General features: G+C 46.1%; 1 protein-coding gene across 12 annotated transcripts; it reads right to left on the bottom strand.

Moving 5' to 3' along the window:
- Nucleotides 1–2,718: 2,718 nt before the first annotated feature.
- Nucleotides 2,719–17,427, bottom strand: ZNF23 (zinc finger protein 23). 12 transcript variants are annotated; one of them, XM_036834855.1, is made up of 6 exons: nucleotides 16,862–16,881; nucleotides 13,706–13,766; nucleotides 11,441–11,505; nucleotides 9,071–9,197; nucleotides 8,315–8,428; nucleotides 2,735–5,014 (listed from the first exon to the last, which is right to left on the bottom strand). In XM_036834855.1, the coding sequence occupies exons 3-6, from the start codon at nucleotides 11,471–11,473 to the stop codon at nucleotides 3,213–3,215; spliced, it is 2,076 nt and encodes a 691-aa protein (XP_036690750.1). In that variant the 5' UTR covers nucleotides 11,474–11,505; nucleotides 13,706–13,766; nucleotides 16,862–16,881; the 3' UTR covers nucleotides 2,735–3,212. The 12 variants fall into 12 exon arrangements, with proteins under 12 accessions (XP_036690760.1, XP_036690750.1, XP_036690755.1 ...); XM_036834865.1 differs by lacking the exons at nucleotides 13,706–13,766; nucleotides 16,862–16,881 and adding an exon at nucleotides 17,387–17,422 and having other exon boundaries at nucleotides 2,719–5,014; nucleotides 9,071–9,248; XM_036834860.1 differs by lacking the exons at nucleotides 13,706–13,766; nucleotides 16,862–16,881 and adding an exon at nucleotides 17,387–17,427 and having other exon boundaries at nucleotides 9,071–9,290; nucleotides 11,372–11,505.
- Between the last annotated feature and the right edge of the window lie 3,113 nt (nucleotides 17,428–20,540).

Raw genomic sequence — 20,540 nt, 5'->3', positions numbered from 1 at the left:
AGGGCCCGGGACGCGCAGGCCCGGCCTTCCCGCTCCGTCTCACTTCGAGGCCAAAACGGGGGTCCCAGGGCGAGAAGGCGTGCGCCCAAGGCCGGCGGGGAGGGAGGCGGCAGGCGGAGGCCGCCACCCGTCTGCTGGTGCCGCGCGCCTGTGGCCCAGGGCGGGGGTAGGGGAGGTGGAACCCAGAGCCTCGGGTCCCCACCTGGAGCACGTGGGCCCTGGGCGCCCGGGCCACGCACGGCTGGCAGACGCGCCAAACCTGTGGCAAGACGACCCCTTACCGTGGCGAGCTGAGGAAACCAGCCGGGAGAGGCGCATGCGGCCGCGCTGCCGGGAGGGCTTTCTGGAGGCTGGCTCGGGCTGAGCGTGGGTGGGATTTCAGTGCCCGGCAGGAGGTGGGGGCCACGCTTCACGAGCACTGTAACCTCCCAGGCTCCTGCCTGCGCGTGCACAGGCTGGCGAGTGGTCCGAGGGAAAGCCAGAGCCGGAGGGACGACGATCAGGCCGCGGGCAGCCCAGGAGCAGGCGCAAAACGCAGGGCCCCGCGGAGCGGGCTCAGACCGGGGCGGAAGCCTCAGGAGCCCCGTGAGGTGTTGGATTTGCTGAGACCACGTGGTCTGTGGTGCCAATGGGGCGCGAGAGCAGGCGGAAGGGGCTGCGGGGAGCTCGCCGAGGGGAGACGTGGCCGAGGTTCCCCCATCTCAGGTTCCCTGGGACTTCGCAAACTCCGGCCTGTGGAAGGGCATGCAAATGTTCAACTGAATTGAATGGATTATGTAAGGGAAGGGGGGGTCCTCAGTTCCTTGTCAGGAGAAAGGATAGCAGACAGGGTGGGGTTGTGGTCTGGGGAGAATGGAGACCTAAGAGGCAGAGAGGACAGAAGAGCGTCCAGGCGCCTCTCCTCAAAACTCCCAGCCCCACCACCAGGAGAGGGCTGCCAGCCCAGGGAGAGCTGTGCTGAGTTTCTCGTCCCCCCACATGACACCCAAGCCCTGTCTCCACCCACCCATGGACCATCCCAGCCCTGTTTGGACCTCTCTCACCAGGCTTCCCGGACCTGCTGGGGCCCCGCAGCAGCCGCGTTTTCCACTGAGCCTGTTTCCCCTCCTGACCTGGACAGGGCAGGACCAGATGCTCTCTGAGGCCCCTTCCAGGGTGACAGGCCAGGGTGGGAGGGTGCCCTGTGCTGCAGGGACAGAACATGCTGACCTGGACTGAGGGAGAAACTTGCTTTAATCCTGACCTTTCCAGGCTCATGGCTCCCTTTCAGAAAAGAAGTGCCTTTGTGAGGGGAAAAGGGTATCCAGAGCCATGGCTCCTCTTTGTCCTCATAAGGCCTCCACTGAACCCAGGCAGCTCTTGGCTGGAGTAGTGAACATCAAGACTACGGGGTGTCAGGACTCCTGGGCCATGGGACCACGTGACTTCATGATACTTTGTGGGTATCTGCCTTCTTCACCCTCGTATCCTTGGGATCTGAACAGAAGGACCTGCTGTGGACAGTAACAAAGCTACAAAGAGGGAGAAAACCCTCAGGGACCGACTGGGTGAGAAGGGTGTTGAGCCCTGGGACTAGCCCCCACCCTGCACTGAGAGCCTGAGACCCAGAGGCCAAGGTCACACAGGACATTGGTGGCAGATCTGGAACATCTGGTCCTGTCCTCAGTGCTTCTCAGCCCTCCTACAGTCCCTGCCTTGGTCCTGCCGCAGCAAACAAACTGCCAAACCCCACTGGGAGCCAGGATGGCAGGACTTCCAGTCCCCATCTTCCCTGTCACATCTGGAGACCATCTGGAGGCTATTCATGATCTAGGAAGGTTGAGGTAAGCCATGGCCTTCTGACCTCTCCTCTGGCCTGGGTAATGGATCACCTCAGCCACTGATTTGCTGTGTGACCAGGGGCAGTGCCATCCGTCTCTGGTCTTCAGTTTCTCTATAAGTAAATGAAGGACTTGGACCCCATGGCCCAGGGCACTTCTGGGTCTCTTTGTGTGGTCTGGAGCTGCTCACAGGAGCAGGGCCAGATGGTCAGGGGAAAGGACTCTGCTCCCTCCTCTGTGTTCTGGGGGCGCCAGGATCTGCCTCCACCCATATGCAGGTGAGGTGGGGGGAATGTCACTTACACAATGGCCCTGGACACTCTGCTGAGGTCCTATACCATATCAGTAGCTTTCTGACAGGAGTGGCTCCTTTGAGGTATGCAAGACAGCATTCCCAGCCAACACGGGCCTCCGAGCTACAGAGAGCACAGCAGCAGGTATGGGGAAAGGGGCGCTGTGGGGATACGCTGTGTGTCTATAAGAGGGTCTGTGTGTTTGTCTTGTCAGTGGGAGAGAGGTTGGAGGGCTTCCTATGTGTGACTGTATGCATGTTTTAATTTTTTACTCCTTAGAGTACTACTGAGACTGAACATCTTCCTTTATTAGTCATTTTTATATCTTTTTAAAAGCTGCTTCCTATTGTCATTTATTTTTCTCATAATTTAAGACCTCTTTGTATGATACTACACTTTTATATCACAAATTTTACAAAGGTATTTCCACTTTCTGTGCTTTATCTTTTAACCTTATTTGGGGTTATTTAAAACAAAAACATAAATATTTCATTTTGAAGTCAATTTATCAATATTTTCCCTCATGGTTGGTTTCTGGCTTTCATCTGATGCTTAGAAAGGTTTTCTCCATACCATGAAAATAAAAAGATTTACTCACATTTTTTCCTTAAGGAACTCTTTATTGTTTTTCCTCTTTACAAAAGTGATGCATGCTTGTTGTCAAAAGTAAAAGGGCAATAAATTAATTTAGGTAGGTAGTATCTTTATGAGTTTTTCTATCTAAGAACAAGGTATCACTCTCTCTCCCCCCCATTTATTTAACTTTCCTTTTGTGCCCCTCAGCAGAGATTCATAATTTCTCCACATAGGTCCTACTAAGTTTATACCTAGAAAATCAACTTTTCTTGATGCTGTTGGGGATATTTTCTTTCATTATATTTTCTAATGGTTGTTGGTATAAAACAAACTATTTATTTTTGGATGTTATTTTAAAACTGGTTGTCATTTTTGATCTAAAATTGAATAAAATGGAAAAGATTTGTTTCCTTGTGAAGACTCTGCCATATCCATTTCTCTCTCAGGGTTTTCCACCAGGGTGAATCTGAGGATACTTGATCTAGTTCAGCATTAACCTTGACAGTTTTCTACATCCTTCTCATTAGGACTTTCCTTCACTATGGACACTCTGATGCTGACTAAGTTGGAAGCTAAACCTGAAGGCTTTCCCACACACATTACACACATAGGGTTTCTTCCAAGTATGGACAGTCTGATGTATAATACAGTCAGAACTATAGCTGAAGCCTTTGCCACACTCCACACATCTGAAAGGTTTCTCCCCAGTGTGGCTTCTCTGATGCCGAATTAAATGGGCATTAACATGGAAGGCTTTTCCACACTCCTTACATTGAAAGGGTTTCTCTCCAGTATGGATTCTCTGATGTACAATATAGTCAGAACTACAGCTAAATGCTTTCTCACATTCCATACATTTGAATGGTTTCTCCCCAGTGTGTATTCTCTGATGCCTAGTTAGTTTGGCATTGATGCTGAAGGCTTTCCCACATTCCTTACACTGATAAGGCTTTTCTCCAGTGTGGATTCGGTGATGATCAACTAGGTTTCTTTTAGAAGTAAAGCATTTCCCACACTCATTACATTCAAAGGGCTTCTCCCCAGTGTGAATCCTCTGGTGCTGCATTAGTTTTGCATTAACGTTGAAGGCCTTTCCACACTCATTACACTCATAGGGCTTCTCCCCGGTGTGGATTCTCAGATGCTGACGAAGCTGGGAGTTACATCTGAAGGCTTTCCCACATTCTTTACACTCATAGGGTTTCTCACCCGTGTGGATTCTCTGGTGCTGGATTAACTTCCCTTTGACGCCAAAGGCTTTTCCACATTCAGTACACGCATAGGGTTTCTCTCCTGTGTGAATTCTTTGATGCTGAATGAGTTTTGCATTATTACTAAAGGCTTTTCCACACTCCTTACACTGATAGGGTCTCTCTCCAGTGTGGATGCTCTGATGCTGCCTAAGCTGGGAGCTGCACCTGAAGCCTTTCCCACACTCATTACATTCATAAGGTTTCTCTCCAGTGTGGATCCTCTGATGTTGAATTAATTTTGCATTAACATTGAAAGCTTTCCCACAGTCATTACACTCGTAAGGTTTCTCTCCAGTGTGGACTCTCTGATGTGTGATATATGCAGAACTGCAGCTAAAGCCATTCCCACACTCCTTGCACTGATAGGGCCTCTCTCCTGTATGGATTCTCTGATGCCTACTCAGACTCCCATTAACGCTGAAGGCTTTGCCACACACCTTACACTGATAGGGCTTCTCCCCACTGTGGATAGTCTGATGTGTGATATAATGGGAACTGTAACTGAAGCTTTTTCCACACTCTACACATTTGAAGGGCTTCTCCCCACTGTGAAGTCTTTGTTGCCAAATTAATTTTGCATTAATGCTAACGGCTTTGCCACACTCCTTAGGTTGATGGGGCTTCTCCCCAGTGTAGCTATCTTGATCCTGATTAAGTTGAGAGTTACACCTAAAGCTTTCCACTAATTCTTCACATTTGAAAGGTCTTTCCCCAGAATTAATTATTTCATGTTGAATAGGTTTTGTGTCAAAGCTGAAGGCTTTCTCCAATCCTGTACACTCAGGGGGCTGATCTCCAGCAGAGATGGTATGACACTGATTCAAGTTTGGACTTTGCCTAAAGAAACACTCCTCCATGGGGCTTATATCGTCTTTCACTGTCCCATCAATGACACTCCTGTTTTCTTTCTCCATACTTCCTACTGAGTGGACTTCCTGCTGTTTCTCTAGAATATAGGTTTCTGAAAAGTCTGTTTCCTGGGACGAGTTCCTTTGAAGTTCAAATGATGTATTATGTTTTTCTTCATACATTTCCTCTGTCAAATTATTGTCAGTCTGGATATCAATATTTACTATAAAAAACAGAAAACATAAAATATCATGTAAGAACCATGTTAGAAAAAAAAAGAACTGTGATAGAAAGAAAAAAGGATCAGGGTAATCGAGGCGGGGGGCTCTTTAAAATCACCAGACTAGGGCTTCCCTGGTGGCGCAGTGGTTGAGAATCTGCCTGCCAATGCAGGGAACACGGGTTCGAGCCCTGGTCTGGGAAGATCCCACATGCCGTGGAGCAACTCGCCCCGTGAGCCACAATGACTGAGCCTGCGCGTCTGGAGCCTGTGCTCAGCAACGAGAGGCCGCGATAGTGAGAGGCCCGCGCACCGCGATGAAGAGTGGCCCCCGCTTGCCACAACTAGAGAAAGCCCTCGCACAGAAACGAAGACCCAACACAGCCATATATACATACATACATACATACATAAAAAAAAAAAGAATGTAAGCAGACAAGAATAGCATTAAAAAAAAAAAAATTAAAAAAAAAAAAAAAAAAAAATCACCAGACTAGGTCAAAGAATCTAAGATTCATCCATAAGGTGGAATAACATGCAGCTGTTATAAAATGAAATAAATCTATATGTACTGACATGAAAAGATGTCAAAGATACACTGTTAAGTGGAAAAACAAGTTGAGAAATGGTATGTAGAGTATCTTCCACTTGTGTAAAGGAGAGTAAAAAGGGCTGACATAAACACATATATTTGAATATGCCTAGAAAACTACTGCAAGAATACACAAGAAACTGAGCAAACTGGCACAGGAAGTTTGGGAGACTTCCCCACTGCTCCCACTTTATGCACTTTTTATACTGTTTTGAGCATGTACCAATATTACAAATTTTAAAGTAATGATTTTAAAAGATCACCAGTCTCTAAACCAATAACCAGTAACAAGAAGGTTAAAAGTGACAGCAGTGGAACAAAATTCTAGGTCTTATCTGCCAGATCAGCATTCTTTCCATCACACCATACTTTACTACACTCTGCAGTTTCTATTAATAAAAATGGAAACTGCTTAAGAAGGAGAAGGCACAGAATCCAATAACATGTGGCAACAAGGGATGGCAGGTATTAGCACTAGGAAGCAAATGGGAACAAATCTTGTTTCTTTTCTTAGAACTTGAACTCTAGGCTTTCCAAAACTTCTCCTTTAACTTCTTTTTTCTCTACTTCAGAAAGGCTCTGTTCAGGCCCATTTGATCCCTTTGATCCCATCTCTTCCCACCCCTCCAGAACACTGCTGCATTCTCCTTGCCTTTCCTTCTACCTCTTCCCTCAATCCTAAAATTGGTCACTCCCTAAAATTCTTTCTGTAATCTTATTAGTCTTTCTATAATCCCATAGTCCTAGTAGAACTAATGATCTCTACATTTATTCTCAAATTTCTCAAAATTGGCCCCAAAATGCTTCCTTTATTTTTTCATCTCTCATCTCTCCTCAACCACATGTAATATGCCCCCTACCCCAGTATTTCATTATAATTGTCCTCAACAGACCCAAATGACCTGGATTTCCCTAGCAACCATTTTCAAAATAATATTGGTCTTTTCCTGATTATAGAAATAATATTCATCTGTAGTATCAGAAACTTACAAAGAAAAAATTCAAATTACCTGGAAAATTTTTTTTAAAAATCAACTCTGCTGACATGGGTCTTGTGCCCTGTGATTTCCCCTTCCGCCTGCCTAGAACCCATTTGATTCCCAGCCCCAATTAACCTACATACACTGACTAGATGAATGTTTCTATCCTCAGCTGACATCATGATGGGTTGTTCAAAGACTTCAGGACTGTCTGCTGCCTATAGAACGAAATCCAGACTTCTTTGACTAAGAATCTCCACAATATCACTTTCATCCCCCTCTATATGTCAAGCACTTTAAGCTCTCCATTTCCAAAACATATCTTCCTTGGTCAGTGAACATATGGTTGAATGATTACAAGGAACAAAAAGCCACTGAAACCATCTTTTAAAAAAAGAGGATTCATCAAAAGGATGCAAGAGTATCTTATGGGCTCCAAAGGCAGGAAGTAAAGCTGGGCCTCATGGGAGATGGGAAATCACCTGGCAGCTACTCTGCGTGAGCCAATGAGAACCTCACTATTTCAAGAGTGGTCTGGGAACCAGAAGCACTGGCATTACCTGGGAACTTAACAGAAATGCAGAATCTTGGCCCTGCCCCAAACTAACTGAATGACAATCTGCACATCTGCAAGACGCCCAGGTGATGCGTTTGTTCATCTTTTGAGAAGCACCAAATTGATAGCATTACTTCCTCCCACCTTATTTCCTACAGCTTATTATATACAGCTTTCTCACCCCCAAAATAATAATAATAATAATAATAAAAACAGAATTTAACTGAGCACACACTGTAAGCTAGGCACTTGGTACATGTTATCTCATTTTATCATCAAACCTAGCACCATTACGTCATTTTATAATTATTATTCCATTATCAAGGGTGAGAACACTAACTCTTAGAGAATGCAGATAATTGACCTGCTCAAAGTCACACAACTAGGAAGTAGTACAGTTGGGATTGGAACTCAGAAAGTCTACTCCAAAGTCTAATAAGTAAAAAGACTTTTAATTCTGTATCCTTTACATTAAGTGGACAGTGCTTAGAAAGTAGCAAGGACCCAAAAAAAGTACTGAATCCATTCATTTTGTCTGAGAAAGGTAGAATTCCAAAATTAGGATTGAAAATAATTACAATAAAGCATTTGAAAAAAGATCTCTTCTTGGAATTAGAAAGAAATAGCAAACTATGAAAATAGTCAGAAAGGTCTCAACTGTCCCCATCTCTAGAAATCATCAAAAATTATTTAAATGGGGCTTCCCTGGTGGTGCAGTGGTTAAGAATCCACCTGCCAATGTAGGGGATACGGGTTCGAGCCCTGGTCTGGGAGGATCCCACATGCCGCGGAGCAACTAGGCCCGTGTGCCACAGCTACTGAGCCTGAGCTCTGGAGCCCGCGAGCCACAACTACTGAGCCCATGTGCCAAAATTACTGAAGCCCGCGTGCCTAGAGCCTGTGCTCCGCAACAAGAGAAGCCACCTTAGTGAGAGGCCTGCGCACCGCAGCCAAGAGTGGCCTCCACTCTCTGCGACTAAAAAAAAGAAAGCAAACGCACAGCAACGAGGGCCCAACGCAGCCAAAAATAAATAAATAAATAAATTTTTTTAAAAATTTAAATGTTACTCTGTATGGTTAGCTAATAAATGTGGCACGCTTATATGTTGCTAAAGCTGACTTTCTTCCTAAAGGGTTAAACTTTCCAGCATAATGGGCAATGTGTGCCTCCTTACCAGTCCAGAGGCCCTGGGGGCCTGTGCCTGTTCCAGAGGCCAGTGGAGATGGGCCCTCCAGCTCACCTCCTCCCTCCAGCTGTGAGATCACAGTAGGTTTGAGAAGGGGAAATCCTGTTTTGGGGAAAGGAAATAGGAAAGATAGGTGAATAATCTCCCACAGCTGATTTCCTAAACCTCTTCTCAGATTGTGTCAGCAATGGGGAGGGAAGGAAAGAGCCCCAGAGGGTCCCGTGCCTAAGAACTATGGGAAAGTGGCGGGGGGGTGGGGTGGGAGGAAGAGGCTTGAGAAGATGCGGGAGGAGTTGGGGAGGGCCCGGACTGTGAGACCTCATGCAGGGCAAACAGGGAGATTCTGCCTAAAGGGATAGGTACCATTTTTTGACCAGGGCCTAAAATATTACAAGTACACCGAGATCCTTGGAAACACTCAAGAGATCCAGGTAGGGTGAAGAGGAACCTGAAGGTAATGCTGTAGAACAGGAAGTTACTTTTTTTCCACCCTGTGTCCAAAACACAGCCTCTATCGGGTGGATCAAGAGTGCACACCAGTCCCAGTAAAGTCCTATATTGGCCCAAAAAGGGCTTGGGGTTCACCCTTCCTAGCAACCCCGGGTCTAGGGGATTAGGAATCAGCCCCTGGGGTTCCCACTCAGTAAAGGATTACCAGAGGCCCCACCTGCAACCAGTAAGGGGAAAGGAAGCCAGGAAACCCTAATCAGCAGAGTCTGAGTCCCCGGGGGAGAAAGGCCTTACCCAGGGAGGCCATATTCCCATAATTCTCCAGCATCACATCCCTGTACAGAGCCCTCTGTGCAGGGGACAGGCCATCCCACTCCGTCTGGGTGAAGTACACAGCCACGTCCTCAAAGGTCACCGACTTCTGAAACAACAGGTTCCTGCTGCCCTAGGGGCCAATTCCATGGCTCATGCCCTAGGTGAGGGGCAGAGGGCAGTATGAGGGCTTGAGGAGGGGCTTGTGAAGAGCACAAAATTAATAACAGGGGGAAAGATTTGAGAAAAACACTTGGAAGGTAAAGCATGGAATATCTGACTTGGCTCACAGCAGAGAAACCTCATGCCATATTTCACACTTACAAAGGATGACATAAGTTGAGATGAAAGAAAAAAACCTCCCATGACCAAGTTCCCCTAACGCAACTGCTTTCTTTCAGTCAGGCCATGCCCTCACTGGTGGAAGCAGCTCTGGACCCACCCAGAGGCTTTCCCACTTCCTCGCCCTCGCCCTCGCCCTCACCCTCACCCTCAAGCCGCGCCCAAAGAACAGCCATGGCTTCCATCTCACCCAGCCCCACCTGATTTCTATCATGGACCCCCTACAAAAGGCTGCATAGCCTCTGCTCCAGCGCCTTCAGTAGAGGAAGCTCAGTGCTGCCCAGATCGGCTGGGCACCGCGGAGGTGGAGGGAGGGGTGAGAGCAGGCAGCCCATCCTGCTTCCAGATGGCTCTCGCTGAAAACCCATTTTCTGTTACCCTCTCCCAGTCAAGCCTCATCCTGTCCGACTTCACCCAAGACTTCACTGTCTCTCCATGGAGGTTTGGGAAAGAAGGGAGGTCAGCCATCTTTTCAGCTGCTCCTCTGCATCACTCGGCACTCGGCACTCAGCACAGGCTCCACCATCAGGGCTGATGGCTGAGCCGCTCCCAGGCCCACCTCCTCCCCTCTGGGCAGCTGCCACTTCTGGCTGCTCTCGCTCTACCCACCTCGGCCTTCTGTAACAACCTTGGGGACACACTGGCAGCGATTTGCCTCTCAACTGCTCTCTGCCAGGACCTGTCTTGCTTGATTCTACTGGCCTCCACCCATCAACAATTCTAGTCCAACTTGTGGGCACTTCTGTGAGTCATTCATCGTGTGACTTGGATAAGACAAGAAATTCTCTGTACAAAATTAAATGCCTTCGCTGTCGCCCACCATCCCCTTTTAGCCCACAACCGGTGCCTCCTCCTTATTTCAAACCTCCGCTGGTGTCACCCACCACCATCCGCACAGGAAAGAAACCTGGGGATTCGTTCCTGACTCCTCCCTCCCCCTTACCCCACCCCAATCTTTTGACTCTTCCTCCTAGAGATTTTTATGTTAAGCATTACTTGAATTGGATCTCCCTCTTTAGCAACTACTTGCCTTAATGAAGCCTATGTCACCTAGACCAATAGGACTCTTTGTGAAGTGGTCACCTTGCTTTTAAATCTCCCCTCAAATTATTCCCCACACAGCCATCAGAAACCTGACCACGTTAACTTCACTGGCTCCACACGTGTCATAGGGCTGAACAGTTAAGTCACACAATGACAAGTCACTTCACTCCCCTTTGCCTTTGTTTCTTTTGTGGTAGAATGAACACAACACAGGCGCCTATCTCCCAGGGCGGCTGTCAGGACTAAGTGATCCATGTAAAGTGCTTAGTATGGTGCCTGCAGCATAGTAAGCCTCAAATGGTGTAACTGGAGTTACTGTGACTATGATTATTCCCAAACTGTAGCCCATGGAGGTCCATGGATGAGCATCAGGGGGTCCATGAAATCCCTGAAATCGTATGGAAATTTTCGTTTGCATGTTATTCTGGGGGAGAGGATCCAGAGCTCTTATCAGTGACCTAAAGCTTGGCCACTGCACCCCAAGCCCTGAGAGCCTCTCCAGGACACAATGAGACACAGGACTTCCTGTCTTTTTTCCCCTCCCTTGATCCCACTCCCCTTATGTCCCCTTCCCCTGGAATTAGAGGCACAGCCATTCTTTATGTGGATCTGGTCCTGCTATTCCTCTTTACCTACACCCCCCTCCCTGGAATCCTAGTCCTCTGCTATCTTCTTCCATTCATGGGCAGCTTCCATGTCTCTCATTCACCAAAGCCCTCTGCTGGGGGAGCAAAGCAAACTGGTGTGCAGAAGACTACACTTCTGCCTTCCAGACACTTCTGTCTTCCCTGCCCTGGTCTCTGGCCCCTATCCCTCCATATCACCGCTCTTCCCACAAGCTCCAGTCCGGCAGGCAGAAGCATGGAGGGCCCCTCCAGCTTTCATAGCAAGGCTCACCAGATTCCCTTCTCAGTTTTCTTCAACGTGAAACTGCTCAGAGGAAGAGCTGAAGGACCCACAGCTCACCTGGGGCCAGGCTGTCAGGAGCATGGCTGCCATCACCTGGTCTCCCTCTCAGAGAAGGACTGGAGCTGAGGGAAAACAGGGGGACAAGTGTGAGACAAGCCACCCCCACCATGAACAATACAGCCCCTCACAGAAGATCTGAGATGCAGGCAGCCAGCATCCAGACAGAAGCGCGAGCAGGAGCTGCCATGGGAAGAAAGGAGTGATCTTGTCACTGGCTCTGCGCCCAGGGCTCCTCCTAGCCATGACGTTGACGCTCACTGCCAGGAACCCTAGGATTTTTACAATTCTGACACATATCATACACACACAAGAGTGTGCATAAAATGCAGGTAGAATCTAAAGAATAATAAAACAAAGACTCGTGTAGCAACACGATGCTCTAAACGAGCATCCCTCTCTATTATACTGTAAGAGAAGCCAGGCTGGAGGCGCTGCAGCCCCAGCACATAGGCCTCACAGTCAGGCCCCAGGGAGGCACCTCCTGGAGAAAGGGACAGCTGCTCCCTCCCATATGCCCGTTCCCTCACACAGCTGACTGCCCTCAAGAGTCCTGATACCTCTGTAGAGATCTTGGGAGGTTAGGCTCCTGCCCGGGCCAGGTTTACCGTGAGGAAGCTAGGCCACAAGTGAGGTACCAGGCTGGCTCCTCATACCTTCCAGCCTTCTGATGGGAAAGAAGCCAAGGCCTCAGCTTCCTGAGAGAGGGGGTCACTATAGCATCCAGGGTCCCATGACCCAGCACTCCTTGTTCATTGTATTCAAGACCACATGGACTGGTTATTTTCTGATTTTTAGTGCTCCCAAAGTCAGTCTTGAAATTTTATATTTTCCTAAAATATTGTCTATATCTTCCAGAATTTAAACTTGAGTGTAGAATTGTGGGAAACAGTGGCTCGTGATTTTTTTCATTTCCTCCATACCGTGAGGTATACCTTGCTTTTCCTACTTCTTCTTTGAATATATATACTCTCTAGACCTTTTAGCCTTAGTTAATGTTATGGACTGAATGTGTCCCCCCAAAATTCATATGTTGGAGCCCTAATTTCCAATGTGACTGTATTTGGAGACAGGACCCATGAGGAGGTAATAAGGTTAAACAAGGTCATAATCTGATAGGGCGGGTACCCTAATAAGAAGAGGAAGAGTCTCCAGAGCTGTCTCTGCTGTGAGGACACAGTGAAGGCAGCCACTTGCAGCCTCACCAAGAACCAAATCGTCTGGTACCTTGATCTTGGACTTCCAGCCTCCAGAACTGTGAGAAATAAATTTCTGTTGTTTAAGCCAGACAGTGTATGATATTTTGTTATGGCAGCCCAAGCAGACTAATAACATTAGGCTGAACCATGGTTTATCTAGTTTAATGTTGTTTTATTTTCAAAAAACCAGCTTTTCTATTTAGAACACCACTCCCTTTTCTACCTGTTTGTTTGGTTTTTTAAAATTAATTAATTATTTATTTTTGGCTGCGTTGGGTCTTCGTTGTTGCGCTCAAGCTTTCTCTAGTTGCAGTGAGCGGGGGCTACTCTTCATTGTGGTGCGTGGGCTTCTCCTTGTGGTGGCTTCTCTTGTTGTGGAGCACGGGCCCTAGGCACACGGGCTTCAGTAGTAGTGGCACACAGGCTCAGCAGTTGCGGCTCACGGGCTCTAGAGCACAGGCTCAGTAGTTGTGGCGCACAGGCTTAGCTGCTCCACGGCATGTGGCATCTTCTCAGACCAGGGCTCGAACCCGTGTCCCCTGCATTGGCAGGCAGATTCTTAACCACTGCACCACCAGGGAAGTCCCTCTACTTGTTTTCTTGGTGCCTGTTTTTTTTTTTTTTTTTTGGCTGCATTGAGTCTTTGTTGCTGCGCACGGGCTGCGGAGAGCGGGGGCTACTCTTCGTTGCAGCGCGCGGGCTTCGCATTGTGGTGGCTTCTCTTGTTGCGGAGCATGGGCTCTAGAGTGCAGGCTCAGTAGTTGCGGCGCATGGGCTTAGTTGCTCCACAGCATGTGGGATCTTCCCAGACCAGGGCTCGAACCCGTGTCCCCTGCATTGGCAGGCGGATTCCCAACCACTGTGCCACCAGGGAAGCCCCCTCTACTTGTTTTTAATTAAGCTCTGTTTTTTAAAATTTGTTTCTTTAGCTCCGTACGAGACACCTTATGTACCTCACCAAATCCTCTTGTCCACTCTTAGTCCAGTTCCAGAGGCTTTGACCAGCTTTGCACAAGTACAACATACAACATACAAATGCCTCCTCAAGGGTCTACACCACACATACCTGGCTCCTGCCCTGGGGCTTCTCTGTCCTGTGTGGGACATCTGCGGACACCTGCTGGGTCCTGAAGGACAGGGGAGTTAATGCCTGTGATGCTACCACTGACCAACAGGAGACAGAGGTCAGTGGATAAACGTTTCCCCCTTTAGTCCCCCATGTGGGCAGCCATGAGATTCCAAGGCTCCTCAAAGATCCTGCAAGTCAGAGCACCAGTCGCCTGTGGAGGGGCCAGCCTGATAGCGCATCCTTGTATTGGCTGTCCCTCCTTCTCCGTTTCACTCTCTTTGTCTTTCACTCTGACCCTGGGACTACATTCCCAAATAAACTGCTCACACGCAAATCTCTGTCCTATGTTCTGCTTTCGGGGGAAGCTAGACTACAAAAAGTTTTTTTCTACCTTCTTGAGGCTACATGATTCATTCATTTTCATTCTTCCTGTGTAGCAATCTAAACCTATAAATGTTCCTCTGAATACATTATTCCCTACATTCCAGAGGCTTTTCATATTTTAATTACTATTTTATAACTCGTCAGCAACTGTGTTTTGTCTCTGGACAAAGAACTGTTTAGGATAATTTGTTGTTGTTAATTTATTCTCTGGCTTTATTGCATGGTGTTTAAGTAACCTGATCTATTTACTTCTGCTTTACAGATTTTTAGAGGTTTTTTTTGTGGCTGCAGTGTCCATTTAAAAAATATTCCATGGATGCTTAAAAAGAAAACTTATTCCAACATAGATGGACCTAGAGATTATCGTACTAAGTGACGTAAGTCAGAAAGAGAAAGACAAATACCATATTATATCACTTATATGTGGAATCTAAAATATGACACAAATGAACTTATCTGTGAAAGAGAAACACAGACATAGAAAACAGATTTGTGGTTGCCAAGGGGGAGGGCGGTGGGGGAGGGATGGACTGGGGGTTTGGGACTAGGAGATGCAAACTATTATATATAGAATAGATAAACAACAAGGTCCTGCTGTATAGCACAGGGACCTATATTAAGTATCCTGTGATAAACCATAATGGAAAAGAATATGAAAAAGAATGTATATACATATATGTGCATATACATACATAAATGAATTACTTTTGTGTACAGTAGAAATTAACACAACATTGTAAATCAACTGTACTCCAATAAAATAAATTAAAAAAAAGAAAACTTATCCTGTGATGGAAGAACATATAATCTATCTGAATCTAATAAATCAACTCTACCAATTTTATTATATAGATTTTTCTCCATAACCCATGATTACTTTTACCTAATTGTTTAGAGAGCCAGTAAAGAGTGAACTCTCACAAAACACTGAGCCCTTATGTATCATGGGAAAAGCCTTTCAAATCTTTAAGAAATGAATAATTCTAACACTATTTAAACTGTAGCAGAGAACAGCAAAATACGTTTCCCAGCCCTTTTTATGATGCCAGCAAAATACGGATACAAAAACCATAAACTAGTCTCATTTATGAATACTGATGCAAAAATCCTAAATATTGAGGACTAGACTCCGGTAGTTCCTTAATGTGACATATCATGACTAAGAGGGATCATCCTATGAATGCAAGTAAAGTTCAATATTAGCACAGATTGTACTTTTCCACATTAATAAATCAAAGAAAAACATACTCTCCATCTCAGTGGATGTCAAAGGTGTTGGATAAATTCAATATTCATGCCTAAATTTTAAAACTTATACCCTAGGGAAACTCTCATATGTAGGTGATATACATACAAAATTATTCATTATCAGCAGTATTTTAATAGCAAAAAATTGGAAACAACTCACATGTCCACTGAGAATACACAAATAAGCTGTCATACCATTTTTACAATGGAACATTACCCAGTAGCAAAAATGAATGACTCACAGCTACACACACAATATGGATGAATTTAGGAACATAATATTGAGTTATGCAAGTCCCAGAAGACTACAGACACCATGATGCCATCTTCATAAAGCTCAAAAACAAAATTAATCACATTATTCACAGACACATGTATATGTGATAAAATTATTTTTAAAAATATGATTAACACAAATATGATATGTGTTATCAAAAATCAAAGATATTATTAACACAAAATTCAAGTGAGCTGTTACCTCTTGGGGTGAGAATGTGGGAACTGAGTTGGGGAGGAGCACACAGACAGATGCAGCCATATGGGCAGTGTTCTCCTTCTTAATGGTGTGGTGTGTTTAATGGGTGCTCACATTACTACTATGCTCCATAAATGCCATGCTAGATGCAATCTTCTGTATACATAACATTTAAAATATACATACTTGTCTTATGATATGAAATGATTTTCAATGTGCAAAAGGTAGTGTGCTATCTTCTGTGTAAGAAAAAAAGGGAGTATAAGAAAATACATCTGAAAAAAAAAAAAAAAAAGAAAATACATCTGTATCTGGTGATTTGTGCAAAAAGAAATAGAAGGAAAAACAAGAAACTAAGCAGAATAGGGGCCTCAGGTGTGGATGGGAAGTAGGTGAAAGGAACCTGGGAACGGAAACAGGATGGAGGGAAACAGAGCAGAAGGAAATGATACTTCTCTGTGCCTTTTTGTTCTGACTTTCATAACCACAGTAATGTTTCACATATCTATACCTGTATCTATCTATCTATCTATCTATCTATCTATCTATCTATCTATCCATATGTATAAAAATCAACCAACCAGAATGGGATGGGGGGGGTGCGACATCCAAAAAATACAAACAACAGTAAATAAGCCTAACTATACCACAGCATAACCACACTGAAGTGGTGGTAAAGAAAAGAACTAAGTAACTCTGCAAAACAGTATTTTAACTAAATTCTGTAAGGCTAAAAAGACCTGTAGCCAAAGACTTCTTGAGGTTGCATGATTTTTTAAATCTATTTTCATTCTTTCCTATTTGGTAATTAAAACCTATAAGGCCACAAAATTTCCTCTGAATACACTACTAGCCACACTTCATGTTTTCATTACTGTTTTATAGTATATTTTTTTGTAAACTTGCTTTCATGAGGGTATGAATGAGTCATTCTGGAACTATTTTTTGTGTATTCTAGGACTAAGCAAATCAGTATATTCTACATTGTAGAAATCATTCCCAGGTCATTGTCATCCCACCGCCCAAGAGAAGTTGGGCCGGGTTACCTTTTGGAACTGACACGGCTCCAGAAGACAGTGCCCTCAAAAGTCGGGCTTCTTCTGTGGCCTGGAGGAGCTCTGCTTTTTCTGCTCCCCCACTGGCCTCGATTCACACCCTGTGTTAGGAGGCGGGGCGCATACAGTCCATACTTGAAATGCATAAAACGTGCAGGTAAAAGCCCCTACACGACCTCAGCATGTCAAAAGACTCATCATATCACCTCAGGCCGCTTCACCCCTGCAAATATTCCACCCCCTGGCTGCTCCAACACAAGTTCCCAAAAGGCGAGTAGCATCTTCCCCAAAGTGCTAAATGCTCGGGGCTTCGTGGCTGTGGCAGTAACCCGGGCTTCGCCTTCCACGAGACGGAACGTCATCGGCCACCAAGTCCAAAGCGGGAGTCGAGGATGGGGGGAAGAGCCCCACCCCCCGACAGGAAACCCACCGCCAACGCAGGGGGAAGGAGCGTCCCAACCGCACCCAGAGCCTCGGAGCCAGGCACCGCCCCCGCCTCCCGCAGCCCATACTCACCTCCGCAGCGGGCTGCTCGGCGGCGCGGCCGGAAGTGCGTCACCAGGCCCCGGCCGAGCCTCTCTAGGAGCAGCTTCGCTCCTTCTCGGCGGTGCTCTGGCCCCGCCCCCTGCAGCCGAAGCCCTGGTACTCGGAAGCCTGGCGCCTTTCTCCCCCCTGCGCGCCCAACGAGAAAGCAGTTGCTCCTCGCGGTGAGCTAGGGAAGACAAGAATGTGGCGAGCGCTGGGCCCAAACCAGGGGTGGCGCCGGGGATTTGTATCTTAGTAAAGCTGCAGTGCAACCAGATTTGGGAGTTTCCGGACTGGACGCCTGGATCGAATGCTGTCAAACCCAAGGCCCCCTTTCTGGAACAAATATTTCCTAATGACCAGCGGACTCTCCTGTCATGAAACTCATAGGTAATGGCTTAGAAGATCATAGACAATATAAACAACCTGCATTATAAAAAGTAATGTTATGTGCTAACATTTATGTAATAAAGGAGAAATAAAAGGAAAATTATAATTTAAAATATATATTTCAGAATGTAAATGTTTGGTCGTGACTGGTATAGGAGACCTAATAAGTGGTCAGATAATTTGCCTGTACACATAGAGCGTGCCTGAATGCCACAGTGCTGTATCTCATATTGGTATTTCAAAAATCACAAGTTGTTATCTAAAATGGTGAGCACAGGGACTTCCCTGGCGGTCCAGTGGTTAGAACTCAGCTCATCCAAGCTGCAGGGGGCACGGCACGGGTTTGATCCCTGGTCCAGGAACTAAGATCCTGCAAGACAGGCAGCAATGCAAAAAAAAAAAAAAAAAAATGGTGATCACAGAATCTTCTCTTGATTATACAGTAGTTATATTTCTGGAGACTCAGCTATGTTAGAACTGTGCAAAAATACGCTGTGTTCACCTTGATTTTTTTTTTAAAAAGCTCTAGATTCAGGTAATTTATAAACAGTTTTTACCTATGTGAATGTTCAGGAAGACATATGAAAGTCTGTGAAAACTTTTTCAATAGGCAGGTCTGTGTTGTGCGTTGCAGGATTTGTGGTACTCCTGGCTCCCATCCAAATCTTGTGACAAAAATGGCCCCGTAAAATTCCAAAATGAGGCCTGGGGGAGGGGGACAGCACCAAAAGCCACTGGATTGACCACCCTTAAGTTCCCTCCCAACCGTGACAGAGCTGGCCTTTCTTCTTTCAGCTGCACTGGAAGGTTGCCAGCCCTCACTGTCTTCCAGCCTCGTAGCACTCCCATTCTCCTCTCAACTCCAGCCCCACTTGCTGAACATGCTGTTCTCTAAACCTAGAATGCCCTTCCCATTCTCACCCTCTGTCTTGACTGTTACTTGAAGTCTCAGCTCGTATCCCATTTACCGTGGGAAGCTAGTCTTCCCTGACCACCCAGAATAAGGCAGGTCCCCAGTCACATGCCAACATCACCCTGTACTTTTCAGTACATGGCACATGTGTAATTATTCAATGGTGACAGTTTATTTAAATCTCTTGTTTTCTCTGATCCCTCCAGGGAGCAGGAGCTATATCTATCTTGTTCAACACCTTTGTCCTCAGCTAGAGCACAAGGCCTGGCGCAAAGGAGGTGTGCAGTAAACGTTGGTTGCTGACATGATCCAAAGGCTTCAGCCCCAACTCCTGGGCAGAAGCTTTCTTTATTTCTGTGCCACTAGAGGTAGGATACATCTTATGCCTGGGATCATGACACTGACCAGGAGCTCTTCTCTGCTTTGCCCTGACTCTGATCATCACTGTTGCCCAGAATGAGCACTTTATATGGCTCATCTCCTTCAGATAGGAAAGTGGTCTCATGATTGGGCACAGTGATAGCTGGGGATTACATTGCTCTTGGCAAGGACTGCTGTTTCCACTTCTTCCTAAACTCACAAAGCAGACCTTTAGCTAGGAATGAGGACTCGTCTAAAGAAGTAAGGAATTAGATCACAGTGTCACAGAAATGATAGCCCCAAGTGTTGGATCATAAACCAGTTGCCTAATTTTACACACAAAAAAATAAGTCCTCCTAAATAATCATGAATCTTCTACTACTAAGAGTGCTAGGACAGGTGCATGCCAAGTTTCTAAGGCTCTACAGAAGGCCTGCAGAGGCAGAGACCACTCCTCGTCTGCCAACCTCTGTTCTTCCCTTCTTATATGTAACAGAATCTCTAGCAAGGCAAAGACAGTCCAGAAAAAATAACACACTTCCCAGCACCCTTTATAGCAAAGTGTGGACATGTGAGTAACTTCTGGCAAATGGGCTGTAAGAAAAAGCAGTGCTTTGCTCTTAAAGACTAGGCGCATGCTCTCCCTTGCCCCTCAGCCAGGGAATGCTGGCAGGGATGTGAGCATCTTGGACTATGAATGAGGATGTGGCCCCTGGAGATGACAGAGCAGCCAGAAGGAAGAGTCATGGAGCTGCTATGTAAGCCCTAGCAGCCCAAATCCTAGCTAATACCCCTAGAAATAAGGACTGGTGAAAAGAATCACACAATAGTTCAGTATTCTGCAAGTCCATCTCTATGCTGGGACTATAGCCACTTTTATTCACACTAAGATCTAAGGCTTATTCTCCTGGACCCTCTGTCCTCGAAATCCCAGGGCTTCCCCAGAGCCCTTCCTCCCTGCCTGCTAGGGGAAACTGACGGTCTTCTCACATTAAAAAATCTCTTTTGCTGTTTCCAGTTTTAAGATGACAGAGTAAAGATGGTTCTGCCTGTGTCTCCTCTTGAAAATTGTGGGAAAGAAATAAGAGCCTGGTTGGGGTTCATTCCAAGAGTCCAAGGATGTTTCAATATTATAAAATCTTCCTTTATTTATTGATATTGTGAATTAAATTAGCAGATCATTCAACTTACTATGTGGAGACATATAGTCACATGCCCGGTTTTATGTCAGGTCCCCTGGCTTTACATCAGGTGCCCCAGCTTTATGTCACGTGCCCTGGTTGGTTTTTATTTATTTATTTATTTATTTATTTATTTATTTATTTATTTTGGGGGGCTGCACTGGGTCTTTGTTGCTGCATGCGGGCTTCCTCTAGTTGCGGCGAGCGGGGCTACTCTTCGTTGCAGTGAGCGGGCTTCTCATTGCTGTGGCTTCTCATTGCGGAGCACAGGCTCTAGGCATGCGGGCTTCAGTAGTTGTGG

The sequence above is a fragment of the Balaenoptera musculus genome, chromosome 19 (assembly GCF_009873245.2).
Source record: "Balaenoptera musculus isolate JJ_BM4_2016_0621 chromosome 19, mBalMus1.pri.v3, whole genome shotgun sequence".
Lineage (NCBI taxonomy): Eukaryota > Metazoa > Chordata > Mammalia > Artiodactyla > Balaenopteridae > Balaenoptera > Balaenoptera musculus.
This window is presented reverse-complemented; position numbering and strand designations above follow the sequence as displayed.